The following is an 18,341-nucleotide window of genomic DNA, read 5'->3' as shown; positions in this document are numbered from 1 at the left end:
CGTTGCTTCGAACAGCAAATCATTTGTACATTACTCACTTGCACGTCATTGGCACTTTTAGTCACGCGAGGAAATGGTCGAAAGCATTACGAAACGTTGCATTTCACACCTTTTTGCGTCTTGGGCTCCTCCCTTCTGTCTGTGCGAGAGGAGAGGCTGCCTTGCGCTTTGTCTGCGGTGGTAGCTGATTGGTGGGGGCATCTCCATCGAGCCGGCTCAGCGTGTGGAACGCCCAAGCAGCTCGCTCCAGCTCGTCGAGGCTCTTCCATCTCGGTTCATCTTTATCCATCCTCTCTTGCATCTTGATTCGGAAATGCTTTGCGGCTTTCGCGGTGTATTCCGGCTTCATACCGCACGCGCGCTCCATGGCCGCATCGGACATGAATGCGTACTGGCCCAGGGTGAGTGCGCACAGGATGGCAGTCGCAGTTGCCGGACCCACGCCTTTGAGCTCAGAAAGCGCCTTGATGGCCTCATCGGGTGACGTTTGCACCTCTCGCCAAGCTCTCAATGTCGTCTCGCGCACGACGTCGGACGAATTGCTCTCGACCAGACTGAGCAACTTGGGCCGAAAGCTGCCTCTCTGACAAGGGCGATGGGTGACGCGATCGATCGATCAGCTCGAGCTGTATAGGCGCGGCGCCTTTGCTCGCGCTACTACTCACGGTCAGCTTCCATTTCATGACTTTGCACAACTCTTCGAGTTGCAGGTGGCGCTCAGATATGCTGCCCGACTCTTGGACTGCTTGGTCGCGTCGTCGAATGACTAGCCACAAGTCTTTGCGATACCATCCATCTAGCTCGACGAGTTCCGCGCATCGAGCGTAGCTCTTTGCGCGCGCTTCCAGGGCCTCATCGTACCGCGAGAGCGCCTTGCGCAAAGCTGCGGTGGATGCGATGAGCGAGGAGGAGGAGGAGGAGGAGCTTGCACTCTGGCTGGTTGCACGCTTGACCATCCTGCAACCAGGAATGTGCTTGGAACAGCACGGGCCTGCAGCGTACCGGGTTCTTGCGCGCTTGACGCTTCAGAGCGCGGCGCGGCTGTGTACATAGAGAGAGAGAGAGAGAGAGAGAGAGAGAGAGAGCTATATAGCCCTGCTTCAGGCAAGCGAGCGGCCCCTGTCTGATCCCTTCTGTAGAGCCGTGCTTGGGTGTTTGGACCTTTTAAGCTGCCTGTCTGCAAGTCGACTCCGTCTGTTCAAGCTTCTGTCCTGATCGTCCACAGCGCGTGGTCAGGTCCTCTCGTTCACGAATTGTGCCTCAATCTATTGAATTCGTTGCACCCAATTGAATGTGAGTAGCGAATAGCAGCTCGCCTCAGTCAACGACTTCCGATCGATGGATGCAGATAGATGATGTGAGGCTGAGATGCGTGCGTGAGACGCGTCTTTTGTCCTGCATGCGCGCGTCGCGCCCCACACATTCGTGATTCACTTCAAATCTGTTGGCGTTTTTTGTAATCCTAACCGCGTGCGACGCTCAAAGGGTTGTTAGGATCGTTTCACTGAGTACAAATGCGGTGGGAGATTCAAGATTGCGGGAAGATTGCGGTGCGGGTGGGACAAAGGCTCGCGGCTGAGCACTTTGAGTCACAGTGCATGAGGGGGCGAGGGAGTGAAGCGCCCTTGCCATAGCCTCAAGACTTGAATTTTAAAGACTGCCTTACCGCGAGATGGAGCCGGTCGCCTGCTGTATTTAGAAATGGAGGAATCTTGAATGGTTTCGTGATTGACCTCCTGCTGCGCACATTGTGATTACATGTTGCATGCACGCACGCGCACGACCGCGTCAAGCAAGCTAAAGCAACCGCGCGCGCGTTGCATTCGCGATTGCGGCGCATCGCGAGCTCATCGTCCATCATCACCGCGGCTGCATCGCTCAAGTTGGATGGATTATAACGCATCCATCGACGTTCATTCATGCTGAGCAGCAGCACTCACGACTCGTCACTCTCACTGGCGCATCTCGCACCCGCACAGCGCAGCATACACCCTCGGCTTCTGCTGTCGCGTCTAACCGAACATTCACCATCATCTTTTGCTCCCCTGCTCGCTTGCTTGCGCGCTCTTCTGGACGGCTGCGCACTCCACGCTCGCCAGCTCGCAACAAAGATCAACAACACACTCGACGGCGCGCGTGAGGTGCATTCAAGCAGACTGATTACAGAGGCAGCAGCGAGACCACCAAACATCGCAGCAGGCCCCTGTTCCGCTCCTGCTACCGGCGCCCGAGCGTGCATCGCACCGCATCGCACTCCTCTTTGTGCTCTCGACGCTATCAGCCACGCAGGTCATTCAAAGTTTCGCACGTCCGCATCCTCATCATCACGACCACTCCAATCATGTCTTCCCGAGCGCGTCAGAACACGCGAGAGTCTGTTAGCAACTCTGGTGCCAGCAGCTCCATGTCACCCTCTCGCACCTCACCTCGCAACAGAGCGGTGCCTGTCAACGAGCGCAGACCCAACCAGCTCAATGGCAGCTACGGCGCGCCTACAAGCACGACGCTGCCTGAGCGAAGCTTTCAAAGGAGACGGCAGAATGGCTTGCTCACTCACCAATCCAAACAGCCCACCATTCCCAGCTCTGTGGAGCCGGACAGCGACGACGAAGCCTGTGAGTGCAGCCGCCCGATCGCGTCGCTCGCAGCGCATACTCGCGACGCGTACTTCGTCGATGGATGCGCCTGTATGCTGATCTCTGCTCGTCCACAACCTCTCAGTCAACTCATCCAAGACTCCCGGTGATGCTTTGCCATCCCAAAACGCCGTAGGTGCGCGCGTATCAGGGGTGGATGCGTACAGGGGGAGTGCGAGCGGAAGCACCGCATCTGCTGCTACTCCAAAAAAGGCCGCCTACAAAGCTCCCAAGCTGCACTCTCACTTTTTGGAGCCGCCGGACGATGGCAGTCAAAGTCGCAGCCGCAGCCGCAGCACGCGAAGCGACAGTCTGGTCATCGATGCGGTCAATGGCTCGTGGAATGAGGAGCGAGAGATGCAGGATCAGAATCGAAGCATCAGCACTACTCTAGAGATCTCTGCAGAAGCCAAGCCTCGCACGCCTGGCTCCCCACCGCCCACTTCGAGCACGAGCAAGATGAACACGTATCTGCTCTTTGCCATCCTAGCCCTCTTGGCTGCCTACATCCTCACACCGGACTCCATGATGCGCCGGATCGTGCCGGGAAGCGCAAACTTACCCAAAATCATGCCAGACAATTTCGAAAAGCTCTTTTCAGACCTGCACGGCCAGGTTCAGAAGCACGACAAGCGTTTGGGCGTGGTGGAGAAGAGCACGCGACAGTACTCGAGCCAGCTGGAGTTGGTGGAGCGCAAGCTGGAAGCGGCGCATCAAGTGCGACAAAAGGAGAGCCAGGCGATCGGAGATTGGCGAGCGCAGTCGGACAAGCGCATGAATCGTTTGGAAGATGCAAACGACAGGTACAGCAAGCGCGCTCAGCAGGCCATCGGAGACCTCATCCAGCTGGCAGAAAAGCTGCCAGTGCAGATGCCTGTGCGCGTACAGGCAGACGGCGAGTACCGGATCGATCCATTGTTCTGGAAGACCTTGCAGGGTGCAGTGGATGCCTCCAGCAAATTGCAAGAACAGGAGGGAGCAGCATCTCCAGCCATCTCGTGGGACGACTTTTATCGCTCCAACGAGCAAGTCATCTCCAAGCAGCTGCGCAACATCGTCAGGCAGACCCACGACAGCAGGGAGGGTCGAGAGTCGTTGCGACTCGTCAGTCGCGAAGCGTTCACAGAGCTGGTGCATCAAGAGATCGAAAAGGCCAAGGCCGGACTGGAGAAGCAGTTCAACGACAACGCAGCAGGTTTGCAGACGGAGATCCTGGCCAAGGTGCGCAGCCAAGAAGAAATGTACGAGCGCAGCGGCTCGTGGAGCCCCTTTCGAAAGGGCCAAAAGTCGGATGTGGATGGCGACGAAAAGGTCTCTGCTTCCGCCGTCAGCTCCATGATCGACGCGGCGCTCGAGCGCTACGCTGCAGACCGAGTGGGAAGGACGGACTTTGCATTGCGCTGGACGGGTGGAAGAATCATCCCGCAGATCACGTCCGGTTCGATGCGACCACGAAGCACCCTGTCAAAGATGCTGCCGGGCTTTCTGGGAGGTCGTAGCAGCCAGCTCTTGCACTCTCCTGCCGTCGTCATTCATCATGACAACGCACCAGGTCAATGCTGGGCTTTTGCGGGCGACACTGCCCAGCTCGGCATCCGCCTAGCCAAGCCAGTCGTCGTCACGGACGTGTCCGTCGACCACTTGCCTCAGCCCGTCGCGCTACACATGAACGAAGCTCCAAAGGACATCGTTGTGTGGGGCCTAATTCGAGACAAGCACGATGTTCGACGATTGGAAGAGTATCGCAAGGAGCAAGCTTCGGATCCGGACAAGCTGAGCGATACGCCCAAGCCCACGCCACCTACTCCCAACCACATTCACTTGGCAAGCGTCACCTACGACGCTACGCCCGGTTCGAGATCGGTTCAGAACTTTGAAGCGTCGGAAGAACAAAAGGCGCTCAGACTCGCAATTGTCGATACGCAGTGGAACTTTCTTTCGAATTGGGGCGACAAGAGAAGGACGTGTGTGTATCGCGTCCGAGTTCACGGCGAGGTTGCCGTTTGAGAAAGGGAGGAATGGCCAGAGCTCGATACCCTGCTGCGCGTTGCGCGCATGTTGGCATGGCGATCTCGATCCCGTATGTACTGTAGTCGGTCGAAAAATGTCACTTTTGCTCAATGTCGATGTGAGATTGCACCAGCACCCGCATTCTTCGATCAGAGCTTGACGACGGTCATACAGATGAGCAACGAAGGGTGTCAAGCAAGAGAAGCAAGTGCCGCGTAGAGGAGACGGGGCACCGTTCGTTCATGTATTGGTCCAAAAAGGCAGCAAGACGTCAGACAGCGACACGACGCGAAGAGGTAGCGACACCGGATCACTTTGCCACGTTTTGGATCACGAGCGGAGGCGCTCGCATGGTGTCACGATCACCGTCGCCTTCTTGCGCGTCCATGTCAGACGAGTCCATCTCTGGCAAAATGACTTTCTCGGCCCAGACCTTGCCAACCCTGGTGCGTGCTTGAGGAGTCGTCCAACTGAACCCCTCAACCTCCTGCTCCTCGTGCGAAAAGAGGCGGCGACCCTGCCACCTGTTCGAGACAAAGAGCAGCTCCGAGTCGCTGGTCGATTGGGCACCATGTTCTGCAGGCCGACGCTCGCGAGACGTCGTGGTAGCATTCATGCGAGGGAAAAAGTCGTCATTGCTGCAAAAGTGCTTCGCAGCGGTTGCGGCTTGCTTCGGCTCGACAAACATGGGTGCGCGAGCTTCTGGAGAGAGGTAGCCGATGGGATTGGTCTTGCATCGCTGCTCGCGCACCATGTCACGTATCTTGCTGGTCTTGAAGTGCGCGCGCGAGCCGCGCGGAAGCACGGACACTCCTTCAAAGATGGCGGTAAGACGGTACTGCGAGCCGCGCAGAGTGCACATGGACTGCGGCATGCCTGCGAGGCATTCCTTGCTTTTGGGATATCCTCTGCTGTCCCACTCGTAATTTTTTTCGAGAATGCGATCAGATCGCGAAGACTCGCCACTGGCCGTGTCGTTGACGCCTTCCACCGAACTGTCCCGCAAGATGATCTCGACTACAACGTAAGCTTCAACATTTTCGAACGCAGCCGCCGTGCTGGTCGTGAGGGGCGCAGAGTCCGAGATGTTTGCCCACCCAGATAGTTGCGTCCGTCCATTCGCGTGGGACGTCAGTGTCATGGCAGTAGCAGGTTTGTTGAAGCTCCATTCCATCTGTGCACATTCGTTCCGCTGCTTTATCGCAGCTCTGAGGTGGTCCTCGACCGACAAAGGCACTGCGAGACGGCTCCGAGATGAGCCTTGCTTTTCAGGCCTGGTCTCATTGCCAGTGAAGATGAGATTGTCGGCCAAACCGACACGTCGCAGCAGCTCAATCTCAAGCGAGCGTGTGTTGTGCGTCTCTGCCAGCAGCTGCGATGATGCCCACACCGGGCGCACGTGCTGGACAATTTTGAAGTGTGCCGACTCGACGTGGTACCTGTCGCCTTGGAGTAACATCTCTCCTTGCACTTGACGCTTATCCCCTGTGACGTTAGGTGAGCGTCAGCTCGGGCGATGCCTGACGCGCAGCGCGAGCGACATACCTTGGACGAATGCTAAAGAACTTTCGAACGTCAAAGAAGCGTTCAAACCCTCCAGATTGACTACCCGGGGGGTAAATGAAGGACCGCGCAAATCCCGGGTGACTTCCACCCAGCTGCTCTCGTTGAACGAGTGGTGAAATCGACGAGATTTGGGCGCCGGGTCGGACGACCACATTGGCGGTGGTACAGACGTGGTCTGTCCGGCTGCAATCTTGATGATGTCTCCTCCAGCTAAGCGAGCCTGGGCAAAGTAGGCCATGTCGAGCTCACGTGCGTACTGCGAGCGTGGTGACTGCGGGGATGAGGGACGTTTCGGCAAGATCACTAGCACAGCGTGACTCACCGAGACGTTAGACGAGCCCCGACCTGTTGCATATCCGTGACCCTCAACGCGTGGTGGGAAGATCACAGGCGGTACTGCAATGAGAAAGGGCTCTAGCTCTACGACTTGCAAATCTATGTAGAGGGGCGAGAGAAAGATAAGCGGCGACCTTTCCATCGCAATCTCATTGTACTGGCGTTTCGTTGCGGTCTAAGAGGTAAGCCAACTCACTCTCTGAGGGTGTCTCGACCGCACCCATGTCGCGGACAGCCTCGAAATTAAGACGCTGCTTCTCTGCTACGATCCATTGCTCTCGATTGGCCATTGCGTCGGCGTACTCTTGCATCCGCTTCTCGTAAGCATTCCTTTCCGGAGATGAGGGAGAGAAGGGCATAAGGACGGATAGCTCGTCCTGCAAGCCCCACCTGTATGGACTCGACCAGGTGTAGTTCCATTGCGGCTCCTGAGGTGGCTGCACGTCGAGCACGGGATACTTTAGGGCCACGCGCTCGCGGTGTCGAAGGCCAAGAGTCCACGACACGATGCGACATTGCTCTGCCAGAACTGGATCGTGGGCCAAGTGAGTCAAATTATTTACCAATCGTGCTTCTCCTTCCACCAACGACGAGCTGGACATCGGCAACGAGACGCGTCAGTCTGCACGGCGAACAACGGGCGGCGCTCCAGATTTTTCCCCCATCCTCACTCACGGTCGAAGATCGTCCGCACGGACCCAAACATGCAAGCCTTTGGTGCAAGGTGATGCAGGCTTAAGTCCAAGTCCATTTTCTCCCCCTCGACTTGCAGGTTGGCGGGGAAGCGCAGCGACGCTCAGGATGCCGATAGCGAGGCAGAGAAGCCCACAAACACGCAAAGCAGTCATCTTGGTGTCGCGAGGCGCAGCTAGCAGATTCGGTAGGTAAGTCGCCGAATTTCTCTGCTCATCTCTCAAACGTCCTTTCTTATAAAGCATCGGAGTTTCGAAAGATGTGACTCCATACTCGTGACTGTCCGCAATGGCACATTGGTACGTGAGGCATTGCTGCGCTTCACTCGCTCAGCTCTTTGACCATGCGGTCGCCGTCGTGTCAAGACTGAGCTAGGGACTGCCAAGGCCAAGTCGCCGGCCGGCATGCTCACTGGGCAGAGGCAGCGACCGCGAGGTGCATTACAGCTGGTTTCGCGCTAAAGACGCGGACGCGACACCCCCCCGGCAGCGTGCCTGCAAAGGCGTGTGAGGTTGTGGAGCGGGGTGGATGCGCACAGGCGAACGATCACTCGTTTCGTGGATGAGAACCCATGCTCGCAAAGGAGGCATGTACAGCCATTACAATCGGGTCGATCGGGCCTTACCAGAAGCGCTGGAAACGATGTACACGCATGGTACAGGCTGCATTGCGCGGGAAGAGCTCGAAGCCGAGTCAGAGAGAGGGAAGGAGGGGAAGAGCCCACCCAGTCAGAGGGCAGGCTCTCGTGCCAACAGATCCAAGTCGGACCCATCTCAAAGGAAGCTCAGGTGGTTGCCAACCTCCGACAAAAGATGTCTCTGCTCTGCAGGATCTTGTCCCTCGCGTGACCCCAAATGTCGAACCCTTCAAACGCGCCAAAGGCTTTGTCGAATTGAACCTTTTCGAGCGGTCGGCAAACGCGCTGAATTTCTGTAGCGCTGAGCGGGATTTGGTTCGGATAGCTGTGGAGAGAGGGGGGCAAGGTCTTCGAGCCTTGAGTGCCAGCTCTGATTGACCGACGTACACAGTCCCATGAGGAGAGGCTCACCTCCACAAAAAGGTGACAGAGGCTACATTCGGCCTTTGTGGCTGGTCGCTCTTGTACAGGCCGCTGGGCACTACCTGTATGGTATCCGCGATGAACAGACAGTCCTTCCACAGCAGCACCAAGGAGCCGGGAAAGTGCCCGCCAAGCAGGAGGATCTTTGCGGATGATAAAGATGGGGCTACATACGTCTGCTCCTCATCCACCAATTCAACCCGAGGTTGTTTGCCTGCAGTCACCGACTTGATCGTGTCTTGCCGCTGGTACCACTCGCGGAAATCGACGCCTGCAAGCCAAAGCTTCATTTTGGGAAAAGCGGCAAGCCAAGTAGCCGTGGTGGAATAGTAGTGCGGATGACTGATGATCATGTGAGCTAGGCCTTTGCCCTGAGAGATCGCATCGATTTCTTTCAGGGTCGCATCGTCGATGTAGGCTACGCAATCCCACATGATCAGCCCCTCGCTCTTCTCATCCTTCATCAAAAATGCGCGCTGCCCTATACCGAAGCTCGGGCGCGTCTTGAACGTCCACAGCTGATCAGGCATGACCTGCTCGAAATCGTTTCGCAATTCGCCTCGTTCGATGAGCCTCTCCAAAGTCGTCCATTTTTGCCCCTTGATGCCAATGTACTGCCTCGGATCAAGGCAGATGGGACACTTGAAGGGCGCATCTTGCGAATCGAGATCGACCTTGTCCACCTGCGATGTCTGAGTGGAGCATGTGGCACACAGTGGTAACGTGACCTCGCTCGCTGCCTCGCCCAGACGAGCAATCAGCAACGCCGAAGAAGGCGCTGGACGGGACTGCTCGCTGCTGCCAGTCTTGCCAACATCCAGGTTGAAGTAGGTCATGATGTCCTGAAAGATTGGACCTTTTTCCAGTGGCCAAACTTGTTGAACAATTGCAAGAAGGTGGTCGAGAGTCGCAAATCATTTGACATTGTTTTCGCCAAGGTCTCCCAACGAGCCGATCGACCCGCGCGTCGTGTCGTGTGCCATATAGCGTTCCACCAAGAGGCATGCCGCGGGAGCCGAGCAACCCCGCATGTACCAGCCGAGTCGCAGGAAAGTCGGGCGTGTGGAGGCAGGCAGGCAGCAGGCCACCACACTCGTGACTCCGAACCACGCCAAATCGGTCGGCCGTCAGGTCGACCGACACACGCGACAATCGTGGTTGATCAGCTTCACATGCTCGTGGAAGCACCAGCATGGCGCACACGAAAGCCGTGCTGAGCTTGCGTTCCGGCTTCATGTAGAGCACGTGACCAACGCGTCGGTCACGCATATGTACCCTAGCAGACACCTAAACTGAGCTGAGCAATCCAAGACCATTACCACCACCACCTCGCGTGACTTACACTTCAGCTGTCATGCCCGCCGAGGAAGGTTCGCGAGAGCAGAGCGATAGCAGCCGCTGCCTGCTGACATTGACATTCGCAACCCAAACCGCTTCGTCGTCCGACTTGGCAGACAGCGCAGACTTGGATTCGGTGTGTGTGTAATGATCAACATCTGCGGGGGAAACGCAAATTCCGTGCGAACGAGTTCGTGCGTTATCGCGCCGCGTACTCGTAGAAACCCTTTCCACTCTTCTTGCCCATCCAGCCGGCATCCACCATGCGTCCGAGAAGCACAGCAGGTCTGTATTTGGAGTCCGCCGTCTCTCTGTACAGCGTCTCCATGATGCCCAAGCAGGTGTCCAGTCCGATAAAGTCCGCCAATGTCAAGGGACCCATGGGATGGTTCATGCCCAACTTCAGCGTGGTGTCAATGTCCTCCTTTGATGCTACGCCCGACTCCAAAGCGATGATGGCTTCGTTGATGAATGGCATGAGCAGCCTGTTGGATACGAAGCCGGGCACATCCGCGCTCGTCGTCACCACTTTGCCGCACGCTTCGGCAAAAGATCGTGCGCGGGCCGTCACGTCCGGATCGGTCTGCAAGGCTGGGATCAGCTCGACGAGGGACATGACTGGGACAGGATTGAAAAAGTGCAGCCCAAGAGCCTGCAGGGGTCGCAACAATGAGGAATCGAGTGACGAAGGGACGCTTCCGAGGTGCTGTGCTGCATCCACTCACCCTGGATGGACCCTTCCAAGCTTCTGTGCTACCCTTTTCCGCACCTTGGGGCACAGCAGCCGCAGCGATCTTGGATACGCTGATGCTGCTCGTGTTGGTAGCCAATACAGTATCGAGCGGAAGGTGCGTGGCAAGCGAATTGAATATCTTGAGCTTGATTGGAAGAGACTCTGTGGCTGCCTGTAAAGGTAATGATGGGCGCGCAGTCAGTCAGCACACGAGCACAGCGGCTGGAAAAGCGGAGAAAGCTGTACACCAAGCCGCACGCACGCACGCACGCACGCACGCACGCACGCACCTCGACGATCAGACCGGGTCTTTTAGCATCGTCCAACTTTCCCAGCTCTTCGATGCTCTGAACCACTGTCAATCTCGATCTGGCCAGATCAGCAGCATTCTGCTCCAACTTGCCTTTGCCCACATCCTTTTTCAGCAGACTCTCAAAGAAGGCCACTCCTTTTTGAGCTTGCGAGGCCGAAGCATCCACCATGACCACGTGAGGGATCTTGGCCTTGATGGCCGCTACGTAGGATATGCCCATGCCCATCTGTCCCATCCCCACAACGCCTACGGATTTGAAGCCGTGCGAGACCGACATGCTGACTTGACTGTGCGGTATGGGATGCGTTTCGAGATTTCGAGTCACAGTATGGATAGGCGTGCAGAGCGGACTTGCTGAATGAATGTGGAGCGAGACTCGTGATTGTTGATATGTATGGCGATGCGCCCTTGTAGCCATGGGCTGAAACAGTCGTGAGTGCGAGTGTCGGTATATATACGCGCGCAGACGGGTGGCTGCATTGCCACATGTCATATACACGCGCGTATAGCGTGTGTCGGGATAGAGAAAGGCATGTCTCGCGAGGATCAGGTTCACCTTCTTCTTTACTGTCGGTTAGCCGCGTTGCCGACACACCGGCCCACTTGACTCAATCAAGCACGCACGCACGCACGCACGCACGGACCTTTGCCCGGTTTATCCGCGGCGCCTTGCCCCGCATCACGTGCAAGGGTTAGGGTTGCTGCCGCTTAATTGTTGCGATAGAGCGATGTGGCGGCGTACGTTGGGAGGTGTCGCAGTAGCTGCTGCCCCATCTGCTGCCAATCTTTCCCCCGCATTCCTTGACTCTTTACAACATTCCTCCAAGAACGGGGAGTCATCGGGTCCACCTGCTTCGCCCACGCGATCGGCCAGCATGTCTGCAACAGCCAGCACGGATCAGAGCCTCGGTGCAGGTTGCCTCTCGCCCGAACAGCTGCTGCAATATCAACGCGATGGCTACCTTCGCATTCCCTCCTTTTTCGCTTCCCAAGCTCCCGACATTCTCCTTCGCGCAAAGCACATCATCAACGCTTTCGATCCCGCTGGACATCCCATGACCAAATTCTCCACTGGCGGCGGCGGCGGCGGCGTCGGCGGCGATGGATCGTCTGCTGCTGCTGCTGCGGAGGAGGAGGAAGCGAAACACACGGGGGATGATTACTTTTTGAACAGCAACGATAAGGTCAGATGGTTTTTGGAAGAGGACGCGGTGGGAGAGGATGGCAAGCTGAACAGGCCACCTGAGCGGAGCGTCAACAAGGCTGGTCATGGTGAGTAGTCGTGAGTCTCGAAACATGCCATGCCACGTGCGATCGGTCCCCCCCACGGCGAAGCACATGCGCTGGCCGTCTCGCCAATCGCGATCGAGGCGTTAATTGAGCTCAAACAATGCGCTCATGCGCGATTCGAATTTCCACTTTGTATCATCCTGTCTCACCCTCACCCTGCCCTCTGCTGCATGTGCCCACGCCCACGCCCACGCCCACAGCTCTCCACACGCTAGACCCCACCTTTCATGCTTTTTCATTCTCTGAGCGCGTGCAGAATTTGGTCAGGAGCGTGGGGGCACACATCGATCCGCGCGTCTTGCAATCCATGATTGTGAGTAGTGGTGGTGGTGGTGGTGGTGGTGATGATGGTGGTGGTGGTGGTGGTGGTGGTGGTGGTGGTGATGATGATGATGGGAACAGCAGTTGGCGATTGGGCGGGGCAGCACAAAGCATCTCTGTGCTCGTCGGGCAGGAGAATTTCGCGCTGCGCTGCGCTCTACCCACATCTCATCTCTTTCAAGCACACGAGCACACGAGCATACGAGCACACGAGCACACGAGCACGGCAGCAAAGCTCCAGCTCACAGCTCACAGCTGACAATGTTGCAAGCCTACGGTTTGATTTCGCACGCTCTGAACATGCAACAGATTTGCAAGCAGCCTTCCATTGGCGGGGCAGTGCCGCCGCACAACGATAGCACCTTCCTCTACACCTCTCCTCCCACTGCCATGGGTCTGTGGTTCGCTCTGGAACCTTGCAAAGCGTCCAACGGTGCGCTCAGCTTCCTACCCGGCTCTCATCGTTGGCCCGTCGATCAAGAAGCGGCAGCGGCAGCGGCAGCGGGCGCGCGGGCGGTGGGCAAGGATCGAAGACCGCCTTTGGATGGTCAGGAGGCGCGATTCGGAGTGCAGAGAGGTGTGAACAGACGATTCGTTCGCAGAGATGCAGCAGCAGCAGCAGCAGCATTGGATGGGTCAGCATCGGCATCGGCATCGGGCACGGAATTTCTAGCCTTCAAAGACGACGACGACGACGACGACGACGACGACGACGACGAAAAGGCGGCGGCAGTGGCGGCAGTGGCGGAAGAGGCGATGTGGTCGGATGATGAAGCGAAGCTGGTAGAGTGCGAACCGGGAGATGTGGTGCTGATCCACGGCAGCGTCCTTCACAAATCCACGCGCAACACGAGCGAAAAGAGCAGATTCATCTACACGTTTCACATCATCGAAGGAGATCAGAGCAGAGCAATCTACGATCGCAAAAATTGGCTCTGGCCTCCTTCTGCTGCTGCTGATGATGATGATGCTGCCGATGCTGCTGCTGCTGATTCCCAAAAAGGTTTTGCCAAACTCTTTCAACCTCCCCCCGCACCGCGCGAAGCTGACTTGTTCTTGAGCAAGTAAGCCGGTCGCTCTCTCATCGCGGGAACCAGCCCGCGCCCTTTGCCCTGCGCCCATCTTCCCATGCTCTAAACATGTACAACACAGCAAAAGCGAACCAATTCATGCAGCGTGAACTCATTCACTGCGTGATCGCAAATGACTATTCACAAGGGTCCGTCGTGTCGATGCGAATTGAGCGGTACGTGGAAAAGTGCACAAGATCCATGTCAAGAGCGGGGGGGGATCCGAACGATCAACGAATCTCCCCCCTCCCATCCTTAGAGATCGCCGCGCGTGCAATTGCCCCAGCCAGCGCGCACATTGCGGTCCCTCTGGCTGCTGAGAAACGCATCAAAGGAGCAAAGTCCATCCTCTCTCTTCTCGCACTCCTGCAGTTGTCCAAGCGGCACGACGGCGTCATTGAGCAGCATCCTGATCCATCTGCTGCTGCCGCCTCCGTTGCCAGTCGTCTTGATCCCTTTGCAAGAGACATCCTCAAAGACGAGCCTAGCCGCGAAAGGTACGAGCGTCGAAGACTTGTACTTTCGACCCGGCTCCCTCTTGTCCTTTGGCAAGTCCTGCGCAAAGTCTGGCAGCTCTAGCGCAGCGAGCACATTGGCGATGACGGAATCGTGGGTGAAATCGACGTAAAACTTCTTGTCGAGCGGAAAGAGCGTAGGGTCGGTGTTGAGCGTGCTATTCTCGCTCGTTTGCGTAGAGGCATCCCAAGGCCTGCCTTCTAGTCGAGACACGAACTCGTTCACCCAACCCACACCTTGCGCTCTACCGACTGGCGAACCAGGTCCGTAAGACCCGTAAAAGACCAGATCCCAGGCATACTCGTAGTCTAGCCACTCTTGCGTGGTAAAGAGCGCGCAGAAACGCGAGTAACCAAAAGCGACAGTGTCGTACGAACAGGCTTGCTGAAATGCGAAGAGCAGGCGCGTCGTCTGGCAAGAGCGTGGCGCAAAAAAAAAAAGGTAAAGATGCAAGAGAGCTGATGAGAAGGCGCTGAATGGACAGCGTAATAGGACGCGACCATACTCACCAGAGCACCCCCTTTGACGTATGAGGAGAGCCTGCGAAGAGCATCTCCCAAATACTCGTCCTCCCACGCTACGGCGGCCGCAGCGCCAGGTTCCGCGACAGCAGGCTGGTCGCAAGCAGATCTTCAGCTTGGGAACTCGCACAAGAAGCCAGAGCCCCTCGCTCACCTTTCTGCTGGCATTGTCGCAAGCAAAATTTGGAGCGAGCGTCGTATTGAATCGAGGCGCTTCGATTTGGATCTCCAAATTTGCCTTGTCCCTCCAACGAGCACCCCAAGCCCCAGCTAACCAGTTGACGCCGCTTTCTACGATCCGATGTTGACTGCCAGCGCGAGCCAACTGCTTGCCGGAGCTGGCGTCAGATGAGAGCAACGAGCCGTACTCTATGGCTGCCTTGACGCCCGACTCGTAGAGCTGCGCTCGTCCAAGCGGAACCAGCAGCTCGGCGCCCAACTTGTATTTGTACGTGTTGAGGAAGGAAAGAGGCCCGCTGAATGAGATGCCCGAGGTCGCGAGCAAGCGAGGAATGAGCTCGGTAGGGGAGCCGGACGTGGGGTAGCGAGAGCCATGCTGAAGGTGGCGGGTGCAATTGCGCGGACGAGTCAGTCCAAGTGTGAGAGTGTCGACGGACGAGTGCGCAGCAGCGACTCACTCGATGCAGCATGTGCACAGCTTCGACCTTGCAGCCATCGGACAGCGTTCTGTGCTTGATGTTGTCCACACCAAACCCTGGACTGGCAAAGTAGGGTGAGAGAGGACCCATGTGCTCGCTGCGCAAAAGAGCAAGGATGCCAGGTGTCGCACCACGTTAGCCGGGCGCCAGAGCGTTGCGGAGATGGTCTTTTGGCGTGCACCAAGCGCATACAAGCCCACTCACAAAGCTTGAAAAGACTTGTCGCTGCCTGGGATGGAAGTCTGGATAGGCAGCGCACCTCTTGTCGGTGTTCCGTCAGGGTGATCATCGGCCAGATTGGCAGGAAGGCCAGGCTTGGTGACGCCTGGAAAATCGTTGTGATCAGGATTCCAATCCCAGGGTCTGTGCTTGCCCCTCCACATATCCGCACCCCAACCGTACACTTTGCCAGCAGCATCGCCGACGGGTGAAAAGGCGAAGCTAAAGGTGAAGACGAGCAAGCCTCCAACGACGAGGGCCATGGCTAATCGGAAGCGGGAGTTGTGACGTGCTGCGGAGAGCGTGTCGATGAGCCAAGCTGGTCGACCAGTCTTGTCCAGCTCGGGCGCATCCCTCCTTGGCAAGGCGATACTCTCTTCCTCTGCATTCAACTCGTCCAGCAGAGCATCCGTCGCTCGACCTCCATGTGGTCGCGCGAAGCGTGTAGGCGTATCAGCGTACGGCTCTGCGCCTTGCTCTCCGGATGGGATGGTGTGCACCACTGAACGTCCTTGTGGATCCGTCCCCATGCGATGCAGCCTGGCGCGAGAGCAGGAGAGGAGGCGGGCGGGCGGGACAAGGCGATATGAGCGCAAGCGCCAGCGCAACAAACTTCGATGGCCGTCATGATCCCGTCGCCGTCTTCTCTTGCCGCTGACCCGACCCTCTGCCCGTTGCACATTCACAAAGCGTACGCCATACACTCACACCAGTCCCTCATCCTCGCCCGCCTCGTCATCGACATGATCGGTGTAATGTCTGGGCATTGCAACTTTGGAAAGCCTGTCTCACAACTGGCCAGACCAGCTATTCGCGGTACGCCGGAACCCTTGATCGACCCGCCGCGATTCGGTGTTGCCAGTCTCGGAGTCTGAGTCAACAGTTGGCGCTGCACGCTACAAAATGGAGGCGCGTGTTGTGATGGAAAGGGGAAGTGTGACTTGCGGGAATGCAGCTGCGAAGGTGTCGACGCGCGTCACAAGTGTGAGTGTGGATTGTGATCGTTGCTTGTCAGAAACGCAATTGGGCGAGACGCTCAGCTGTGCGAGAGGTACGGGTGGGCAAGTCAAAGTGTAAGCCGTGGTGACTTCAGACGGCGCGTCTACGGGAAGGGAGGAGGAGGAATCACGTGAATGGTGGAGCCAGCGGGGCGCCACCTCGAGATTCACGACGGATGATGAGATTCACATTCCGGATTGTTCGAGATGGCGGATGGCGTGCAAGGGATGCGCGCCCTCGCCCCTCCACCCCACGCGCCCACGCGCCCACGCGCCCACGCACGTCGGCCAGTCAGGCACACACGCAATCAACAAAGCAGGCGCTCAAGTTCAAGTTCAGCCTCAGGCTCACGATCACGCTCAGGCTCAGGCTCAGGCTCAGGCTCAGGCTCAGGCTCCAGCTCCCTGCATTGGTGATTCACGACTTGCAAATCGCCGAGAGGTGCTGCTATGCTATGCTAACGCACGACCACCCAGCACAGCACAGCACAGCACATCGCATACACCATGTCACCTCCCTTTTCCTCTACGCGCACAAAAGTGCAGCTGAAATTGGTGGTGCAGAGGCTGAAGATGCTTCAAGAGAAGAAGACGTCGATGAGCAAAAAGGATAGGAGGGACGTGGCCAGTTTGGTTGAAAGGGGGAAAGTGGAGACGGCGAGGATCAAGACGGAAGGTGTGATCGCAGAGGATGTGAGTGGTGGTGGTGGGGGGTGCGTTGGTGGTGGTGGGAGCTGATGGAGGGGGGGGCAGGCAGGCAGGCAGGCAGGCAGGCAGGCATTCATTCATTCATTCATTCATTCATCGCTTCCTGGACTGACGCTGAAGCGCTGCGCAACCAACGCACGCCCATTCAGATTCATGTGGAATTGCTGGAAGTGCTGGAACTGTACTGCGAGATGCTCATCGCTCGTCTGGCCCTCTTGGACTTGCCCGGGTAAGCTAAGCTAAGCTAAGCTAAGCGCTCGCTGCGCTGCGCTGCGCTCGCTTTTCCCAAGCCAAGCCCTCCAGCTTCACGTCACCCGCCTGCTCACCATTCACCTTGACCCGCCCCTCTCACGCACCAGTCGAGAGCCGGATGCGGGACTGTTAGAGCCTCTTTGTGCGCTCATACACGCCGCACCGCGCACCGAGCTCAAAGAGCTGCACGTGCTAAGGGAGATGCTCATGGCTCGCTACACTCGAGAATTCGCCATTCGAGCAACGGAAGATCAGGAAGAGTGCGTGCCTAGGCGCATCACCGATAGGTTGAGGGTTCAGACGCCCGATGAGGCGTATGTCGATGCGTGAGTCGGCCGAAGGGGGGGGGCTAGGCAAAAGCTCGTGGGACCTGGGCCACTCGTACGTGTATGTATGCTCATCATCGCCTCGCATCGCGCTCGCGCGCACACACACACACAACGCTCACAGCTACATCGCAGAAGGTGAGTTCTGCACTTTATCGCTCCACGTACTCGATCGCGACATCAGCTCAAGCAGAATCGACGGGGATTTCCCCCCCCCCCCCCCCCCCCCCCCCCCCCCAAACAAACAATAAATTTCCTTCTCCCCCCCTCCCTCCCTCTCTCTCGTAATCAAGTCTGCAAAGCCTACTCCATCCCCTTCACCTCCGCCCATGCGCAAGTCCAACCATCCATCGACGTTCCCTCTCCCCCACCTCCCCTCGAAGCGCAGCTCTCCACAACCAGATCCGGCAGCAACACCAAATCCGATGCGGCTGTGGCCACGTCGCTGGGTACGAGCGGCGCGATGACGAGCGGTGCGCAGCCTCCTGGAGGCTTGGTGGACAAGCCTGATCTGCACGGTACGACGACCACGACGTCTCGACAAGAGCAACAAGGCAATGGCAATGCTGCTGCTCCTGCTGCTCCTGGTGCCGTGTCGGGAATCGCCGCTCAGGAGAGCAAAGGCAAAGCTGTGGACCCCGTCGACGAGCTGGAAAAGAGGTTTGCGGCTCTAAAGAGGCGAACGTAAAACAGGGGGGCCCCCACTGGTCCTCAAAAGATGCGGGCGCGCGCGGTGGGGGAAGAGAGAGAGAGAGAGAGAGAGAGAGAGAGAGAGA

The 18,341-nt window shown here is 57.5% G+C and overlaps 8 protein-coding genes across 8 annotated transcripts; 3 read left to right on the top strand and 5 right to left on the bottom strand.

The window, feature by feature from the left end:
- Nucleotides 1–35: 35 nt before the first annotated feature.
- Nucleotides 36–1,272, bottom strand: IE81DRAFT_49231 (hypothetical protein). The gene is made up of 2 exons (XM_025517390.1): nt 666–1,272; nt 36–583 (listed from the first exon to the last, which is right to left on the bottom strand). The coding sequence occupies exons 1-2, from the start codon at nt 954–956 to the stop codon at nt 104–106; spliced, it is 771 nt and encodes a 256-aa protein (XP_025366291.1). The 5' UTR covers nt 957–1,272; the 3' UTR covers nt 36–103.
- A 1,069-nt stretch (nt 1,273–2,341) lies between these two features.
- On the top strand, nt 2,342–4,643 carry IE81DRAFT_350446 (hypothetical protein; the record flags this gene model as incomplete). The annotated part of the gene is made up of 2 exons (XM_025516539.1): nt 2,342–2,615; nt 2,722–4,643. The coding sequence occupies 2 exons, from the start codon at nt 2,342–2,344 to the stop codon at nt 4,641–4,643; spliced, it is 2,196 nt and encodes a 731-aa protein (XP_025366290.1).
- A 156-nt stretch (nt 4,644–4,799) lies between these two features.
- On the bottom strand, nt 4,800–7,755 carry IE81DRAFT_49072 (hypothetical protein). Its single transcript, XM_025517389.1, has 5 exons — nt 7,224–7,755; nt 6,745–7,142; nt 6,535–6,647; nt 6,192–6,468; nt 4,800–6,131 (listed from the first exon to the last, which is right to left on the bottom strand). The coding sequence occupies exons 1-5, from the start codon at nt 7,484–7,486 to the stop codon at nt 4,957–4,959; spliced, it is 2,226 nt and encodes a 741-aa protein (XP_025366289.1). The 5' UTR covers nt 7,487–7,755; the 3' UTR covers nt 4,800–4,956.
- On the bottom strand, nt 7,756–9,233 carry IE81DRAFT_49071 (hypothetical protein). The gene is made up of 2 exons (XM_025517388.1): nt 8,290–9,233; nt 7,756–8,203 (listed from the first exon to the last, which is right to left on the bottom strand). The coding sequence occupies exons 1-2, from the start codon at nt 9,135–9,137 to the stop codon at nt 8,026–8,028; spliced, it is 1,026 nt and encodes a 341-aa protein (XP_025366288.1). The 5' UTR covers nt 9,138–9,233; the 3' UTR covers nt 7,756–8,025.
- A 605-nt stretch (nt 9,234–9,838) lies between these two features.
- IE81DRAFT_350443 (putative 3-hydroxybutyryl-CoA dehydrogenase) lies at nt 9,839–10,962 on the bottom strand (the record flags this gene model as incomplete). The annotated part of the gene is made up of 3 exons (XM_025516538.1): nt 9,839–10,291; nt 10,365–10,544; nt 10,663–10,962. The coding sequence occupies 3 exons, from the start codon at nt 10,960–10,962 to the stop codon at nt 9,839–9,841; spliced, it is 933 nt and encodes a 310-aa protein (XP_025366287.1).
- A 505-nt stretch (nt 10,963–11,467) lies between these two features.
- Nucleotides 11,468–13,475, top strand: IE81DRAFT_326844 (PhyH-domain-containing protein). Its single transcript, XM_025514927.1, has 3 exons — nt 11,468–11,957; nt 12,176–12,288; nt 12,606–13,475. The coding sequence occupies exons 1-3, from the start codon at nt 11,561–11,563 to the stop codon at nt 13,362–13,364; spliced, it is 1,269 nt and encodes a 422-aa protein (XP_025366286.1). The 5' UTR covers nt 11,468–11,560; the 3' UTR covers nt 13,365–13,475.
- Nucleotides 13,476–13,508: 33 nt separating this feature from the next.
- IE81DRAFT_326841 (phosphoglycerate mutase-like protein) lies at nt 13,509–16,353 on the bottom strand. The gene is made up of 6 exons (XM_025514926.1): nt 15,990–16,353; nt 15,267–15,821; nt 15,042–15,159; nt 14,558–14,959; nt 14,392–14,496; nt 13,509–14,293 (listed from the first exon to the last, which is right to left on the bottom strand). Exons 1-6 carry the CDS (start codon nt 16,046–16,048, stop codon nt 13,622–13,624), a joined length of 1,911 nt encoding a protein of 636 aa, XP_025366285.1. The 5' UTR covers nt 16,049–16,353; the 3' UTR covers nt 13,509–13,621.
- A 433-nt stretch (nt 16,354–16,786) lies between these two features.
- Nucleotides 16,787–18,332, top strand: IE81DRAFT_338543 (DUF292-domain-containing protein; the record flags this gene model as incomplete). The annotated part of the gene is made up of 5 exons (XM_025515546.1): nt 16,787–16,972; nt 17,137–17,216; nt 17,347–17,565; nt 17,690–17,703; nt 17,859–18,332. The coding sequence occupies 5 exons, from the start codon at nt 16,787–16,789 to the stop codon at nt 18,251–18,253; spliced, it is 894 nt and encodes a 297-aa protein (XP_025366284.1). The 3' UTR covers nt 18,254–18,332.
- Nucleotides 18,333–18,341: the final 9 nt, after the last annotated feature.

This window comes from Ceraceosorus guamensis (genome assembly GCF_003144195.1).
Source record: "Ceraceosorus guamensis strain MCA 4658 unplaced genomic scaffold IE81scaffold_142, whole genome shotgun sequence".
NCBI lineage: Eukaryota > Fungi > Basidiomycota > Exobasidiomycetes > Ceraceosorales > Ceraceosoraceae > Ceraceosorus > Ceraceosorus guamensis.
This window is presented reverse-complemented; position numbering and strand designations above follow the sequence as displayed.

Coding starts and splice junctions, on each gene's coding strand:
- IE81DRAFT_49231 (XM_025517390.1), bottom strand. CDS start 956: ATGGTCAAGCGTGCAACCAGCCAGAGTGCAAGCTCCTCCTCCTCCTCC. Junction 584..665: donor TCATGAAATGGAAGCTGACC/GTGAGTAGTAGC, acceptor CGCCCTTGTCAG/AGAGGCAGCTTTCGGCCCAA.
- IE81DRAFT_49072 (XM_025517389.1), bottom strand. CDS start 7,486: ATGCTTTATAAGAAAGGACGTTTGAGAGATGAGCAGAGAAATTCGGCG. Junction 6,469..6,534: donor GGGGCTCGTCTAACGTCTCG/GTGAGTCACGCT, acceptor CCACGCTCGCAG/TACGCACGTGAGCTCGACAT. Junction 6,132..6,191: donor TTCTTTAGCATTCGTCCAAG/GTATGTCGCTCG, acceptor CTAACGTCACAG/GGGATAAGCGTCAAGTGCAA.
- IE81DRAFT_49071 (XM_025517388.1), bottom strand. CDS start 9,137: ATGACCTACTTCAACCTGGATGTTGGCAAGACTGGCAGCAGCGAGCAG. Junction 8,204..8,289: donor TCTGTCACCTTTTTGTGGAG/GTGAGCCTCTCC, acceptor CTCTCTCCACAG/CTATCCGAACCAAATCCCGC.
- IE81DRAFT_326844 (XM_025514927.1), top strand. CDS start 11,561: ATGTCTGCAACAGCCAGCACGGATCAGAGCCTCGGTGCAGGTTGCCTC. Junction 11,958..12,175: donor CGTCAACAAGGCTGGTCATG/GTGAGTAGTCGT, acceptor CCACGCCCACAG/CTCTCCACACGCTAGACCCC. Junction 12,289..12,605: donor GCGTCTTGCAATCCATGATT/GTGAGTAGTGGT, acceptor AACATGCAACAG/ATTTGCAAGCAGCCTTCCAT.
- IE81DRAFT_326841 (XM_025514926.1), bottom strand. CDS start 16,048: ATGCCCAGACATTACACCGATCATGTCGATGACGAGGCGGGCGAGGAT. Junction 14,960..15,041: donor CTGTGCACATGCTGCATCGA/GTGAGTCGCTGC, acceptor CGCCACCTTCAG/CATGGCTCTCGCTACCCCAC. Junction 14,497..14,557: donor GCGACAATGCCAGCAGAAAG/GTGAGCGAGGGG, acceptor GCTTGCGACCAG/CCTGCTGTCGCGGAACCTGG.